This window comes from Scyliorhinus canicula, chromosome 22 (genome assembly GCF_902713615.1).
Source record: "Scyliorhinus canicula chromosome 22, sScyCan1.1, whole genome shotgun sequence".
Lineage (NCBI taxonomy): Eukaryota > Metazoa > Chordata > Chondrichthyes > Carcharhiniformes > Scyliorhinidae > Scyliorhinus > Scyliorhinus canicula.
The window spans coordinates 29602903-29619467 of record NC_052167.1 but is presented as its reverse complement, the minus strand read 5'-3'; the positions used below and the strand labels follow the sequence as shown (position 1 = coordinate 29619467).

General features: G+C 56.3%; 1 protein-coding gene across 1 annotated transcript in view; it reads left to right on the top strand.

Moving 5' to 3' along the window:
* Nucleotides 1–7501, top strand: part of LOC119956250 (tetraspanin-5-like) — a 48599-nt gene extending 41098 nt beyond the window's left edge. The window contains exon 8 of the mRNA XM_038783283.1: nt 6468–7501. Within this exon, the coding sequence (XP_038639211.1) occupies nt 6468–6539 (72 nt within the window). The 3' untranslated portion in view covers nt 6540–7501. The remainder of the gene's footprint in view (nt 1–6467) is intronic.
* The last annotated feature ends 9064 nt before the right edge of the window (nt 7502–16565 follow it).

Below are 16565 nucleotides of genomic sequence, written 5' to 3'. Positions count from 1 at the left end.
TCTGAGTAAAGAAACTGCCTCTGACATCTGTCCTATATCTACCACCCCTCAATTTAATGCTATGTCCCCTCGTGTTGGTCATCACCATCCGAGGAAAGAGACTCTCACTGTCCACCCTATCTAACCCTCTGACTATCTTATATGTCTCTATTAAGTCACCTCTCAGCCTTCTCCTCTCTAACGAAAACAACCTCAAGTCCCAGAGCCTTTCCTCATAAAACCTTCCCTCCATACCAGGCAACATCCTAGTAAATCTCTTCTGAACCCTTTCCAAAGCTTCCACATCCTTCCTATAATGTGGTGACCAGAACTGCACGCAGTACTCCAGGTGCGGCCCCACCAGAGTTTTGTACAGCTGCAGCATGACCTCGTGGTTCCGAAACTCAATCCCCCTACTGATAAAGGCTAGCACACCATATGCCTTCTTAACAGCCCTATTAACCTGGGTGGCAACTTTCAGGGATTTATGTACCTGGATGCCGAGATCTCTCTGTTCATCTACACTACCAAGAATCTTGCCATTAGCCCAGTACTCTGCATTCCTGTTACTCCTTCCAAAGTGAACCACCTCACACATTTCCGCATTAAACTCCATCTGCCACCTCTCAGCCCAGCTCTGCAGCTTATCTATGTCCCTCTGTATCCTATAACATCCTTCAGCACTATCCACAACTCCACTGACCTTCGTGTCATCTGCAAATTTACTAACCCATCCTTCTACACCCTCTTCCAGGTCATTTATAAAAATGACAAACAGCAGTGGCCCCAAAACAGATCCTTGCGGTACACCACTAGTAACTGAACTCCAGTATGAACATTTGCCATGCTGAATTTCCTTAGTTTGCTGAGGAAGTATAGGCACTATTGTGCTTTCTTTGTGATAGCGTTGACGTGGGTGGACCAGGACAGATTTTTGGAGATGTGCATCCCTAGGAATTTGAAACTGCTAACCATCTCCACCTCAGCCCCGTTGATGCTGACAGGGGTGTGTACAGTACTTTGCTTCCTGAAGTCAATGATCAGCTCTTTAGTTTTTTCCACGTTGAGGGAGAGATTGTTGTCGTTACATCACTCCACCAGGCTCTCTATCTCCCTCCTGTTCTCTGTCTCATCGCCTGGGTGCTGCATTTCAGGGAAGATGTGAAGGTGTTAGAGAGAGCGCACGAAAGACTCAGAAGGATGGTTCCAGGGCTGAGAAGCTTCAGTTACAAAGATAGATTGGAGAAGTTGGAGAAGGGACGGTTGAAAAGAGAATTGATCGATGTTTTCAAAAGCCTGAGGTGGCTGAACAAGAGTAAATAGAGAGAGGTGGTTCCCATTGGAGGAGTCATCAACAGATTTAAGATAATTGGGAACAGAAGCGATGGAGACACGAGGGTAAAGCTTTCCACGCATCGAATGGTTGGGGTCTGGAATGCCTTGCCTGAGAGTGTTGGAGGCAGATTCAATCACGGCGTTCGAGAGGGAACAGAATGGGCAGAATTATAGGGCGAAGGTGGAGGAGGGGCACGAGGTAAATTGCACCTTTGGAGAGCTGATAAACGATGGGCTGAATGGTCTTGTGTGTTGTGAAAATTCTGTTCCCGAGAGAGAATTAGCACCGAGGGGAGGAGGGGACCCAGTGAGAATCAGAAAGGGATGTCAGTATAATGATCATTCTCTGCCGTTAAAGCTGCCGTTAAAGCTCGCTCTGGTTAAAATTTGAAACAATTTCTCTTTTACTTTTACAGCAGAACGTGGTGAACACGCAGTGTGGTTACGATATCCGATCCAAGACGAAGGTACTAATCCCAACCCACATTGCCCCTGTGCATGCACCCTGATATGACTCAGGATTATACGGACTATGGGCGCTATTCTCCGACCCCCACGCCGGGTAGGAGAATCGCGGGAGTGCCGGGCGATTCACGCCACGCCGCCCTGGCACCCGCACGCGATTCTCCCACCCCCCCCCCCCCCCCCAAAAAAACGGCGTGTCGCGTTTTACGACAAGCCGCTCGGAGAATCGCCGCTCGCCGTTTCTAACGGTCGAGCGGCGATTCTCCGGCCCGTATGGGCCGAGCGGCCTGCCTAATCCGACCGGTTCACGCTGACGCCAACCACACCTGGTCGCTGCCGGCGTGAACAGCGCGCGAACGCTGCGTATGGGGCCTGTGGGGGGTGGGAGAGAATTGAGCACCAGGGGGGTGCTCAGGAGGGGTCTGGCCCGCGATCGGTGCCCACCGATCGTCGGGTCAGCGTCTCTAAAGGACGCACTCTTTTCCCTCCGCCGCCCCGCAAGATCCATCCGACATGTCTTGCCCGTGGGGAGGACGGCAAACGTGCATCCGCGGGTGATGTCATTTAAGCACCGCCGGCCGCGTCATTTACGCGGTGCCGCTTTGACGCGGAGCCAAGGCCCGGCGCGCGAGATTGACACGGCGCCGCTCCTAGCCCCCTGGGGGTGGGAGAATAGGGGGTGAGGAGCGGCCTCCGACGCCGGAGTAAAACACTCCGGTTTTCACTCCGGCGTCGGCACTTTGGGCGCAATTCTCCGCACTCAGCGACGGTGCGGAGAATAGCGGGGGTCGTAAATTTTTACGGACATGCTGGTCTGACGCCCTCCCGCTATTCTCCCCCCCCCCCCCCCGCGCGCCCAACTCCCGACACGAATCGCTGCCGCCGTTTTTTTACGGCGAGCAGCGATTCTCAGCTGGCCGATGGGCTGAGTTCCCAGCCCTTTACGGCCGTTTTTACGAACGGCAAACACACCTGGTCTGGCCGTTCGTAAAAACGGCCGTAAAGTTCGGATCTTGGCAACCATGGCACCGATTGGCACGGCAGTACCACGGCCGTGCCAAGGGTGCCATGGGCCAGCGATCGGTGCCCACCGATCGCGGGCAGCGGGTCCGATTCCCGCGCATTCTTTGTCCTGACGCCGCCCCGCAGTATCACTTCGCGGGGCGGCTGAGGGGCATCCCGGCCCGCGCATGCGCGGGTTTTGCGCAAATGCGCGATGACGTCATCCGCGCATGCACGGGTTGGAGTCTTCCAATCCGCGCATGCGCGGCTGACGTCATGTGACGCGTCAGCCGTCGCAAACTCTGGCAAGCGGGCTTAACGAAATTCGTTAAGCCCGCGATGCCGGAGTTCACGGCCGCGGCATACTAGCCCCGACCGGGGACCAGAATCGGTACCCGGTCGGGAGGGGGGAGGCTGGCGTCAAACCCGCCCGTTTTTGACGCCAGCCTTACAATTTCTCCCTGTCTGGGAGAATCGCGCCCAATGTCTCCGTTTGGGAGAATTGCGCCCCTGCTTCCTGAGGGTTTAATATTCTCGGCTCTCATCCTGTATCAAAGGGATTCAACCTGTCCAGTCTTCTGTTAGACGTGCTCACAATTCCAAACTCCACCTCGCGGAAGAGGGAATTCTGACAGTGGAACTGATCTCCCCACCAACAGCAGGAGGTGCTGTTACCGTGGCACAGATAGTCCACGTACCCAATTAATGTTTTCTGATTAAGGGGCAATTTAGCGTGGCCAATCCACCTACTCCGCACATCTTTGGGTTGTGGGGGCGAAACCCACGCAGACACGGGGAGAACGTGCAAACTCCACACGGACAGTGACCCAGAGCCGGGATCGAACCTGGGACTCGGCGCCGTGACACAGCAGTGCTAACCACTGCGCCACCGTGCTGCCTTAGTCCAAATCTCCACCAGCACTACGGCTTCACAGTGCCAGGGTCCCAGGTTCGATTCCCCGCTGGGTCACTGTCTGTGCGGAGTCTGCACGTTCTCCCCGTGTCTGCGTGGGTTATTATTAAAACTGTTTGGAGCCCCAGGTTGTGAATGAGAGGAGAGAATTGAAATGGGAAAGGGAAGGAAGTCGGAACGGGGGGGGGGGGGGGGGGGGGGGGGCGAGACGGGAATGGGAATTGGGAGACGGGAATGGGGTGACACCTGCAGTAAAACAAGTTCTTGTCCTTTTCAGGGTACGGTAAAGGACAGTCTGGTCATTTACACCAAGGGCTGCGTCGAGGCCTTTGAGGACTGGCTGCCAAAGAACATCTACGTTGTGGCTGGGGCTTTCCTCGTCATTGCCTTTCTGCAGGTCAGACACAAACTCTCAGCACAATCTGCAACACATTAGTCATGTTAATCTCGATGGGGTTCCACCCACACCGACTCTCGCCAAAAACTGCCCCACCACCCCCGCCCTCGCCATCCCCGCCCTGGCCACCCCCGGACCAGTCCCCCCCCGCCCTCGCCCCACCACCCCCGCCCTCGCCCCGCCACCCCCGGACCAGTCCCCCCCGCCCTCGCCACCCTCCGGACCAGTCCCCCCCGCCCTCGCCCCCCCCGGACAGTCCCCCCCCCGCCTCGCCATCCCCGGACCAGTCCCCCCCCGCCCTCGCCACCCCGGACCAGTCCCCCCCCCCGCACTCGCCACCCCCCGGACCAGTCCCCCCCCCGCCCTCGCCACCCCCGCCCTCGCCACCCCCGGACCAGTCCCCCCCCGCCCTCGCCACCCCCGGACCAGTCCCCCCCGCCCTCGCCACCCCCGGACCAGTCCCCCCCGCCCTCGCCACCCCCGCCCTCGCCACCCCCCGGACCAGTCCCCCCCCCCTCGCCACCCCCGACCAGTCCCCCCCCCCTCGCCACCCCCCCGGACCAGTCACCCCCCCCGCCCTCGCCACCCCCCGGACCAGTCCCCCCCGCCCTCGCCATCCCCGGACCAGTCCCCCCGCCCTCGCCATCCCCGGACCAGTCCCCCCCGCCCTCGCCACCCCCCCATCACCCCCCCCCCCCGCCCTCCCTCGCCACCCCCCACCAGTCCCCCCCCCGCCCCCCCCCACCCTCGCCACCCCCGACCAGTCCCCCCCCGCCCTCGCCACCCCCCCTCCCTCGCCACCCCCGACCAGTCCCCCCCCCTCGCCACCCCCGGACCAGTCCCCCCCCGCCCTCGCCACCCCGGACCAGTCCCCCCCCCCGCCCTCGCCACCCCCGGACCAGTCCCCCCCCCCGCCCTCGCCACCCCCGACCAGTCACCCCCCCGCCCTTGCCACCCCCGGACCAGTCCCCCCGCCCCTCGCCACCCCCCACCAGTCCCCCCCCCGCCCTCGCCACCCCCGGACCAGTCACCCCCGCACCTCGCCACCCCCGGACCATCCCCCCCCCCCGCCCTCGGCCACCCCCGCCAGTCACCCCCCCCCGCACCGCCACCCCCCCCGGACCAGTCCCCCCCCCCCGCCCTCGCCACCCCCGGACCGTCCCCCCCCCCGCCCTCGCCACCCCCGACCAGTCCCCCCCCCCTCCGCCTCAGCCACCCCCCGGACCAGTCCCCCCCCCCGCCCCTCCACCCCCGGAACCCGTCCCCCCCCCCGCCCCGCCACCCCCCCTACCATCCCCCCCCCCCCCCGCCCTCGCCACCCCCCCACCAGTCCCCCCCGCCCTCGCCACCCCCGACCAGTCACCCCCCCCCCCGCTCTGGCCACCCCCGGACCAGTTCCCCCCCCGCCTCGTCACCCCCCCTTCCAGTCCCCCCCGCCCTCGCCACCCCCGGACCAGTCCCCCCCCGCCCTCGCCACCCCCGGACCAGTCCCCCCCCCCCCCCCCGCCCTCGCCACCCCCGGACCAGTCCCCCCCCCGCCCTCGCCACCCCCGGACCAGTCACCCCCCGCCCTCGCCACCCCCGGACCAGTCACCCCCCCCCCCGCTCTGGCCACCCCCGGACCAGTCCCCCCCCGCCCTCGTCACCCCCGGACCAGTCACCCCCCCCCCCCCCCCCCCCGGACTGTGGTGTTGCTGGACACAGTCAAGTCCCCAAACGCTGTGTGACCTGCGTCCCCGCCGTCGGGGCCTCGTCCCATTGGGGGGGAGGGGGGAGGGGGAGGGGGGAGGGGGGGGCCTCGATGATGCCGTTTCTGAGGGGGCGCAGCATCCACAAACCCAGAGTAAAAACGCATTCTCCACCGATCGCTTTACGCGATCTCGACATCGCCGATGGCCGAATCCAGCCCACTGACTCTGACTGGGGGACAATTGCTCCTGATTGGGAGAATATGGTCACGTTTGTTTTAAGATGCTTTGTTTTGAGCACGGTAGCATGGTGGTTAGCATAAATGCTTCACAGCTCCAGGGTCCCAGGTTCGATTCCCGGCTGGGTCACTGTCTGTGCGGAGTCTGCACGTCCTCCCCGTGTGTGCGTGGGTTTCCTCCGGGTGCTCCGGTTTCCTCCCAGTCTAAAGATGTGCAGGTTAGGTGGATTGGCCATGCTAAATTGCCCGTAGTGTCCTAATAGTAAGGTTAATGGGGGTTGTTGGGTTACGGGTATAGGATGGATACGTGGGTTTGAGTAGGGTGATCATTGCTCGGCACAACATCGAGGGCCGAAGGGCCTGTTCTGTGCTGTACTGTTCTATGTTCTATGTTTGTTTGTTTTAAGATGTGAATTCTTGAGTGAATTAAAGCTTTCGATTTCTCACAGATGTTTTCGATCTACCTGGCACGTTCTCTGATCAGTGACATTGAGGCTTTGAAATCTGGATGGCGTTACTGAGACACTGGGAGCGAGTGACCTGCAATCTCTGACGCTCAACGTTACAATCTCTTCAGAAATATATATTTTTGTATTGGGAGCGAATATAACTACTATATTTCCACAAAGGGGATCTTTCTGCCCTGTTACCCCTGTAACCTACTGTTTAATGATCAGATATAATCGGCAGGGTTCTTTCAATATTCCTGAGGTTACCGATCAGCCATCATCTCATTGAATGGTGGGACAGGCTCGTGTGCCTATGTTTGTGGAAGCGTGTTTGTACCATTCTTATGATATTGAATATTTATGAATGATTTAATTACTGCCAAACTGTTCAGAGCTGAGATGTCTTTAGAAACATTCTCCCATTGAGAGAGCCGCGTACTGTTGCTGCAGAAATCCCCTGTTGGCCCAGCAGCCAGCAAGTGTTGGATGGGCCTGGGTCCACATTGCTGACAGGCCTCTGGTGGCAGGTGCCAGGCAGCACCGATGGGCTGTGGGTGAGGAGGCAGCTCTCTCTGGGACAGATCCCCTCACGATGGGCTGTGGGTGAGGAGGCAGCTCTCTCTGGGACAGATCCCCTCACGATGGGCTGTGGGTGAGGAGGCAGCTCTCTCTGGGACAGATCCCCTCACGATGGGCTGTGGGTGAGGAGGCAGCTCTCTCTGGGACAGATCCCCTCACGATGGGCTGTGGGTGAGGAGGCAGCTCTCTCTGGGACAGGTCCCTTCACGATGGGCTGTGGGTGAGGAGGCAGCTCTCTCTGGGACAGATCCCCTTACGATGGGCTGTGGGTGAGGAGGCAGCTCTCTCTGGGACAGATCCCCTTACGATGGGCTGTGGGTGAGGAGGCAGCTCTCTCTGGGACAGGTCCCTTCACGGACCTGCTGAAGGTGAAGGCCCAGGGAGAGGAATCTGACCCCAGTGATGATGAAAACAGAATCCAATCAGCCCCCTGGTGCCCCCCTCCCCCAACCATCCCCCCGCCCCCAACCATCCCCCCCTCCCCCAACCCCTCCGTCTCCCCCCCAGCCCCGCCCCCCTCCGCCAACCCCCCCACCCCCTCCCCAACCCCCACCAACTCCCATCCCCTCCCCCAACCCCCCGCCTCCCCTCCCCAACCCCCCGCCTCCCCTCCCCAACCCCCACCCCTCCCCCAACCATCCCCCCGCCTCCCCCCCAGCCCCGCTCCCCTCCACCAACCCCCACCAACTCCCATCCCCTCACCCCCTAACCCCTGCCCCCATCCCCCTCCCCAACCCCCCGCTCCCCCTCCCCAACACCCTCCCCCTCCCCAACCCACCACCCCTCCACCAACCCATCCCCTCCCCCAACCCCCACCTCCCCTCCCCAACCCCTCGCCTCCCCCAACACCCAACCCCTCGTCCCCCTCCGCCACCCCCAACCCACCTCCCCTTCCCCAACCTCCCGCTCCCAATCGCCTGTCTCCCATCCCCTCCCCAACCCCCCCCCCCCCCCTCCCCCAGCTCCCCCTCTCCCATGATCTCTCCCCCATCCCCCCTCCCCCAGCCTTTGTTCCCCTCCTCCGAGGAACTACAAAATAAAGTTTCTTCATTTCACAGTGAGGATTAATGTGAATTTGTTCAAAAATGTTAAAAGAACCACTGGATTATTTTCTTATTTAAAAGGCTTTTAGTTTTTGTATTAATTTGTCTAAGTTTTGAAGTCTCGCGCTGGCGTTCAGCTGTTTTTAAGTAATTTGCACATGACAAAAGCAATAAACCTTTTTAGTGATTGCTGGTCGAGTCCTTGTGTCTTTTCACATTTGACACAGCCCCTCACATTGCACTGCACAGCACTCAGTAACCTCACACTGCACTGGACAGCACTCAGTAACCTCACACTGCACTGGACAGCACTCAGTAACCTCACACTGCACTGGACAGCACTCAGTAACCTCACACTGCACTGGACAGCACTCAGTAACCTCACACTGCACTGGACAGCACTCAGTAACCTCACACTGCACTGGACAGCACTCAGTAACCTCACACTGCACTGGACAGCACTCAGTAACCTCACACTGCACTGGACAGCACTCAGTAACCTCACACTGCACTGGACAGCACTCAGTAACCTCACACTGCACTGGACAGCACTCAGTAACCTCACACTGCACTGGACAGCACTCAGTAACCTCACACTGCACTGGACAGCACTCAGTAACCTCACACTGCACTGGACAGCACTCAGTAACCTCACACTGCACTGGACAGCACTCAGTAACCTCACACTGCACTGGACAGCACTCAGTAACCTCACACTGCACTGGACAGCACTCAGTAACCTCACACTGCACTGGACAGCACTCAGTAACCTCACACTGCACTGGACAGCACTCAGTAACCTCACACTGCACTGGACAGCACTCAGTAACCTCACACTGCACTGGACAGCACTCAGTAACCTCACACTGCACTGCACAGCACTCAGTAACCTCACACTGCACTGGACAGCACTCAGTAACCTCACACTGCACTGCACAGCACTCAGTAACCTCACACTGCACTGGACAGCACTCAGTAACCTCACACTGCACTGGACAGCACTCAGTAACCTCACACTGCACTGGACAGCACTCAGTAACCTCACACTGCACTGGACAGCACTCAGTAACCTCACACTGCACTGGACAGCACTCAGTAACCTCACACTGCACTGGACAGCACTCAGTAACCTCACACTGCACTGGACAGCACTCAGTAACCTCACACTGCACTGGACAGCACTCAGTAACCTCACACTGCACTGGACAGCACTCAGTAACCTCACACTGCACTGGACAGCACTCAGTAACCTCACACTGCACTGGACAGCACTCAGTAACCTCACACTGCACTGGACAGCACTCAGTAACCTCACACTGCACTGGACAGCACTCAGTAACCTCACACTGCACTGGACAGCACTCAGTAACCTCACACTGCACTGGACAGCACTCAGTAACCTCACACTGCACTGGACAGCACTCAGTAACCTCACACTGCACTGGACAGCACTCAGTAACCTCACACTGCACTGGACAGCACTCAGTAACCTCACACTGCACTGGACAGCACTCAGTAACCTCACACTGCACTGGACAGCACTCAGTAACCTCACACTGCACTGGACAGCACTCAGTAACCTCACACTGCACTGGACAGCACTCAGTAACCTCACACTGCACTGGACAGCACTCAGTAACCTCACACTGCACTGCACAGCACTCAGTAACCTCACACTGCACTGGACAGCACTCAGTAACCTCACACTGCACTGGACAGCACTCAGTAACCTCACACTGCACTGGACAGCACTCAGTAACCTCACACTGCACTGGACAGCACTCAGTAACCTCACACTGCACTGGACAGCACTCAGTAACCTCACACTGCACTGGACAGCACTCAGTAACCTCACACTGCACTGGACAGCACTCAGTAACCTCACACTGCACTGGACAGCACTCAGTAACCTCACACTGCACTGGACAGCACTCAGTAACCTCACACTGCACTGCACAGCACTCAGTAACCTCACACTGCACTGGACAGCACTCAGTAACCTCACATTGACTCTGCCGGGCTGTGCAGACACCTGATGGCTTTCGCAATAACATCACCATCTGCGACTGGAGAAGGGGGTAGTGTTGGCGGTTTACGGAGCTATATTTGGAAGAGGAGAAGGCACCGCTGGAAGGGATCAAAGCAAAGTGGGAGGAAGAGTTGGGAGAGGGTATAGAGGAGGGGGTCTGGTGTGAGGTGATCCGGAGAGTGAATGCCTCTACCTCATGTGCGAGGTTGGGGCTGATACAGCTGAAGGTGGTGTTTAGAGCACACCTCACAAGGGTGAGGATGAGCCGGCTCTTTGAGGGGGTACAAGATGTCTGTGAATGTTGCGGGATGGGCGGGCTAATCACGTTCATATGTTTTGGTCCTGTGCAAAGCTGGAGGATTACTGGAAGGAGATGTTTAGGGTAATCTCTAAAGTGGTGCACGTGAAACTGGACCTGGGTCCCCGGGAGGCCATATTCGGGGTGTCGGACCAGCCAGGGTTGGAAACGGGGGCGGAGGCAGATATCATAGCCTTCGCCTCGTTGATCGCCCGAAGGCGGATCCTGATGGGATGGAGAGCAACCTCTCCACCCTGTGCCCTGGCGTGGCCGGGCGGGGGGGGGGGGGGCAGGCGGAGGGGGGGGGGCAGGCGGGGGGGGGGGCAGGCGGAGGGGGGGGGCAGGGGGGGGGGGGCAGGGGGAGGGGGGCGGGGGGGGCAGGGGGAGGGGGAGGGGGGCGGGGGGGGAAGGGAGGGGAGGGGGGGTGGAGGGAGGGAGGGGAGGGGGGGGAGGGCGGGAGGGAGGGGGGAGGGGGGGGGGGGCGGAGAGGGAGGGGGGGGAGGGGGGGGCGGGCGGGCGGGGGGAGGGGGGGGGGGGAGGGGGGGAGGGGGGGCCGGGGGAGGGAGGGCGGGCGGGGGTGGGGGGGGAGGGGGGGCAGGGGGAGGGGGGCGGGCGGGGGTGGGGGGGAGGGGGGCAGGGGGAGGGGGGGGCGGGCGGGCGGGGAGGGGGGGGGGGGGGGGGGGAGGGGGGGCAGGGGGCGGGGGGGCAGAGGGCGGGCGGGGGGGGTGGGGAGGGGGGGCAGGGGGCGGGGGGGCAGGGGGAGGGGGGGCAGGGGGAGGGGGGGGGGAGGGGGGGGTGGGGGGCAGGGGGAGGCGGGGGACCTGCTGGAATTCTTGACTTGAGAAGGTCAAATTTGAACTGAGGGGAAGGATGGAGGGGTTCTGCAATTCATGGGCGTTATTCATCATACACTTTTGAGAATTGGATCACATCGAACATTAGTTGGGTGGGAGAGTTGGGGGGGAGGGGGGCGATGTGTGTTGATGGCGACTATGGGTGATTCCTGATTCCTTTTTGTCATTTGTTTATGTTAACATGCGGGCTGATGTTTGGGGTTTGGTGGGAGGATGGGATTGTTGTTATTGATATGGGGATTGACATTACATTGGTTATTGATTATTGTTTATTGTTGGGTGTAAATTTGGGAGAAAATGTGAAAAAGGAGAAGAATAAAAATAATGAAAAAATAAAATATCACCATCTTCAGCCAGGACTGGATGGTCCATATTGACCTCTTCCTGCATCAGAAGTCGATCCTTAAGCCTGTTTGATGAAGCCACTTGATATCAAGAAACTGCTGCAGGCCCTGGATACTGTAAAGGTTCTGGTCCCGAACAATATTTCAGCTCTAGTGCTGAAGACGTGTGCTCCAGAACTAGCCGCACCCCTAGCCAAGCTGTTCCTGTATAGCTACAACACTGTGAAACTGCCCTGTCTGAAAACGCAGGGCCTCTAACCTGACCAATTGTAACCCATCAATATCAGCAAAGTGATGGAAGGTGTCATTGGCGATGCTATTGAACAGCCTTTACTCAGCAATAAACTTCCACTGATGCTCAGTTTGGGTTCCGCCAGGTCACTCAGCTTCTGACCTACAGCCTTGGTTCAAACATGGACAAAGGAGCTGAATGCCAGAGGTGAGGTGTGATGCGACCATCAATTCATTCAGAGACACGAGTTGAAGTAAACTGTGGCTTTAATCAGCTTACAACTGAGCTTGCCTGCGACTAAACTGAACTGAGGGCGGACTCACAGGATCGCAGCACTTATACTTCCTGCTGGGGGTGGAGCCCTGTACATAGATTTCATAGAATTTACAGTGCACAAGGAGGCCATTTGGCCCATCGGGTTTGCACTGGCTCTTGGAAAGAGCACCCTACCCAAGGTCAACATCTCCCCCTATCCCCATAACCCAGTAACCCCACACAACACTAAGGGCAATTTTGGACACGAAGGGCAATGTATCATGGCCAATCCATCTAACCTGCACATCTTTGGACCATGGGAGGAAACCGGAGCACCCGGAGGAAACCCACGCAGACACGGGGAGAACGTGCAAACTTCACACAGACAGTGACCCAAGCCGGGAATCGAACCTGGGACCCTGGAGCTGTGAAGCAATTGTGCTAACCACTATGCTACCGTGCTGCCCTACAAGCTCCTCATCTCTCCCTGTGGGCAGAGCCACGCAACGGCTCACAGACAGAGCCCACAGGGACACAGTAATGTACAGTGTGAATTTATAGTGGTTACATATTCACCACATTCACCCCCTGTTAAAAAATCAAGTCCGGCGGGGGTGACGGGTCTGTAATTTCAGTCGGTCCGGCGCCCGGATCGTGCGTTGAGACCGACGAAGCACTGGAGTTGCAGCCGTTTCGGATGGCTGTGGAAGGATGTTCGGTGAGAATCCGAGGGTGGACTCCGGGGATGGTTCTTCCTGAGCTTCGCTCCTGCGGACCGGTGTGACGGGTGGAAGGGAGCGCGGGAAGCAAGTAGGTGCAGGGGCGCAGGGCGTGGAAGGTCGGGTGGGGTGTAGTGTGGGGGGTACCTCGGCGGTAGTGGTAGTGGTAGTGGTAGTAGAGCCTGCGGGTGCCAGGTCCCGGAGGGAAACGGTGTCTTGTCGGCCATCGGGGTGTTCGACAAACTGCTGGGAGGCAGTTACAGCCTGAAAGTTGCATTCCCGAGCAAGGGCTTTTAGATCGCACAGGAAGTCCTCTAGCGACTCTGCAGGTGGGTAGCGAAAATGTGCCACGCGTAAACCTTGTTTATCGGCCGCACGGACAATCGGTCGAGCATAGCGAGGGCCTCAGTATAAGAGTCTGTACAGTTGAGTTGCGTAGAGATGCGATGGCTCACCCGTGCGTGCAGTAGGCTGAGTTCCTGCTCCTCTGTAGTCTCAGCCAGGTAGGCCTTGAAACGCCGAAGCCAGTGTAGGAAGATTTCCTTCGCCTCTGCAGCCTGCGGGTCGCGTTCTAGTCGATCAGGTTTGAGGGCTGATTCCATAGTAGTTTTCTTAAGTCTATTAAATTGATGTGACAATCAATTCACTCGAGACAGGATAGGAAGTAAACTGTAGTTTTAATAGACTTACAACTGAGCCTGCCTGTGACCAGAAGAACTGAGGGCAGGCTCACAGGTACTTTATACTTCCGGTAGTGGGAGGGGCCATGGGCGGAGCCTAGGGTGGAACCCTGTACAAGCTCCTCATCTCCCCCTGTGGGCAGAGCCGCGCAACGGCTCACAGACAGAGCCCACAAGGACACAATACTATACAGTGTGAATTACATGAAGTACATTCACCACAGGCAGATTTCGGGCCTTGATGTAGTGGGCAAGCCTGGTGACCCCCGGGTGGCAGAGATCATTGTGGATAGCCGGTAGTCGGTCGTCTTGCACGTTGGTACATGTGCCGCGGGACAGGGCATCTGGGGGCTCGTTGAGCTTCCCAGGGCGGTATATAATATCATAATTATAGGTGGATAGTTCGATCCTCCACCACAAGAATTTGTCATTCTTGATTTTGCCCCGTTGCAAGTTGTCAAACATAAAGGCAACCGATCTCTGGTCAGTGATGAGGGTAAACCTCCTACCAGCGAGGTTTAAGTCATCTTTGTCTACAGGAATAGTGCCAGAGGACTGGAGGATAGCAAATGTTGTCCCCTTGTACACGAAGGGGAGTAGAGATAACCCCGGTAACTATAGACCAGTGAGCCTTACTTCTGTTGTGGCAAAAGTCTTGGAAAGGTTTATAAGAACATAAGAACATAAGAACATAAGAACTAGGAGCAGGAGTAGGCCATCTGGCCCCTCGAGCCTGCTCCGCCATTCAATTAGATCATGGCTGATCTTTTGTGGACTCAGCTCCACTTTCCGGCCCGAACACCATAACCCTTAATTCCTTTATTCTTCAAAAAACGATCTATCTTTACCTTAAAAACATGTAATGAAGGAGCCTCAACTGCTTCACTGGGCAAGGAATTCCATAGATTCACAACCCTTTGGGTGAAGAAGTTCCTCCTAAACTCAGTCCTAAATCTACTTCCCCTTATTTTGAGGCTATGTCCCCTAGTTCTGCTGTCACCCGCCATTGGAAACAACCTGCCCGCATCTATCCTATCTATTCCCTTCATAATTTTAAATGTTTCTATAAGATCCCCCCTCATCCTTCTAAATTCCAACGAGTACAGTCCCAGTCTACTCAACCTCTCCTCATAATCCAATCCCTTCAGCTCTGGGATGAACCTAGTGAATCTCCTCTGCACACCCTCCAGCGCCAGTACGTCCTTTCTCAAGTAAGGAGACCAAAACTGAACACAATACTCCAGGTGTGGCCGCACTAACACCTTATACAATTGCAACATAACCTACCTAGTCTTAAACTCGATCCCTCTAGCAATGAAGGACAAAATTCCATTTGCCTTCTTAATCACCTGTTGCACTTGTAAACCAACCTTCTGTGACTCATGCACTAGCACACCCAGGTCTCTCTGAACAGCGGCATGCTTTAATATTTTATCGTTTAAATAATAATCCCGTTTGCTGTTATTCCTACCAAAATGGATAACCTCACATTTGTCAACATTGTATTCCATCTGCCAGACCCTAGCCCATTTACGTAACCTATCCAAATCCCTCTGCAGACTTCCAGTATCCTCTGCACTTTTCGCTTTACCACTCATCTTAGTGTCATCTGCAAACTTGGACACATTGCCCTTGGTCCCCAACTCCAAATCATCTATGTAAATTGTGAACAATTGTGGGCCCAACACGGATCCCTGAGGGACACCACTAGCTACTGATTGCCAACCAGAGAAACACCCATTTATCCCAACTCTTTGCTTTCTATTAATTAACCAATCCTCTATCCATGCTACTACTTTACCCTTAATGCCATGCATCTTTATCTTATGCAGCAACCTTTTGTGTGGCACCTTGTCAAAGGCTTTCTGGAAATCCAGATATACCACATCCATCGGCTCCCCGTTATCTACTGCACTGGTAATGTCCTCAAAAATTTCCACTAAATTAGTTAGGCATGACCTGCCCTTTACGAACCCATGCTGCGTCTGCCCAATGGGACAATTTCTATCCAGATGCCTCGCAATTTCTTCCTTGATGATAGATTCCAGCATCTTCTCTACTAGGCTCACTGGCCTATAATTTCCTGCTTTCTGCCTACCTCCTTTTTTAAACAGTGGCGTCACGTTTGCTAATTTCCAATCCACCGGGACCACCCCAGAGTCTAGTGAATTTTGGTAAATTATCACTAGTGCATCTGCAATTTCCCTAGCCATCTCTTTTAGCACTCTGGGATGCATTCCATCAGGGCCAGGAGACTTGTCTACCTTTAGCCCCATTAGCTTGCCCATCACTCCCTCCTTAGTGATAACAATCCTCTCAAGGTCCTCACCTGTCATAGCCTCATTTCTATCAGTCGCTGGCATGTTATTTGTGTCTTCCACTGTGAAGACCGACCCAAAAAACCTGTTCAGTTCCTCAGCCATTTCCTCATTTCCCATTATTAAAACTGCCTTCTCATCCTCTAAAGGACCAATATTTACCTTAGCCACTCTTTTTTGTCTTATATATTTGTAAAAACTTTTACTGTCTGTTTTTATATTCTGAGCAAGTTTACTCTCATACTCTATCTTACTCTTCTTTATAGCTTTTTTTAGTAGCTTTCTGTTGCCCCCCTAAAGATTTCCCAGTCCTCTAATCTCCCAGCAATCTTTGCCACTTTATATGCTTTTTCCTTCAATTTGATACTCTCCCTTATTTCCTTAGATATCCACGGTCGATTTTCCCTCTTTCTTCCGTCCTTCCTTTTTGTTGGTATAAACCTTTGCTGAGCACTGTGAAAAATCGCTTGGAAGGTTCTCCACTGTTCCTCAACTGTTCCACCATAAAGTCTTAGCTCCCAGTCTACCTTAGCTAGTTCTTCTCTCATCCCCTGGTAATCTCCTTTGTTTAAACACAAAACACTAGTATTTGATTTTACTTTCTCACCCTCCATCTGTATTTTAAATTCCACCATATTGTGATCGCTCCTTCCGAGAGGATCCCTAACTATGAGATCATGAATCAATCCTGTCTCATTACACAGGACAAGATCTAGGACCGCTTGTTCCCTCGTAGGTTCCATTACA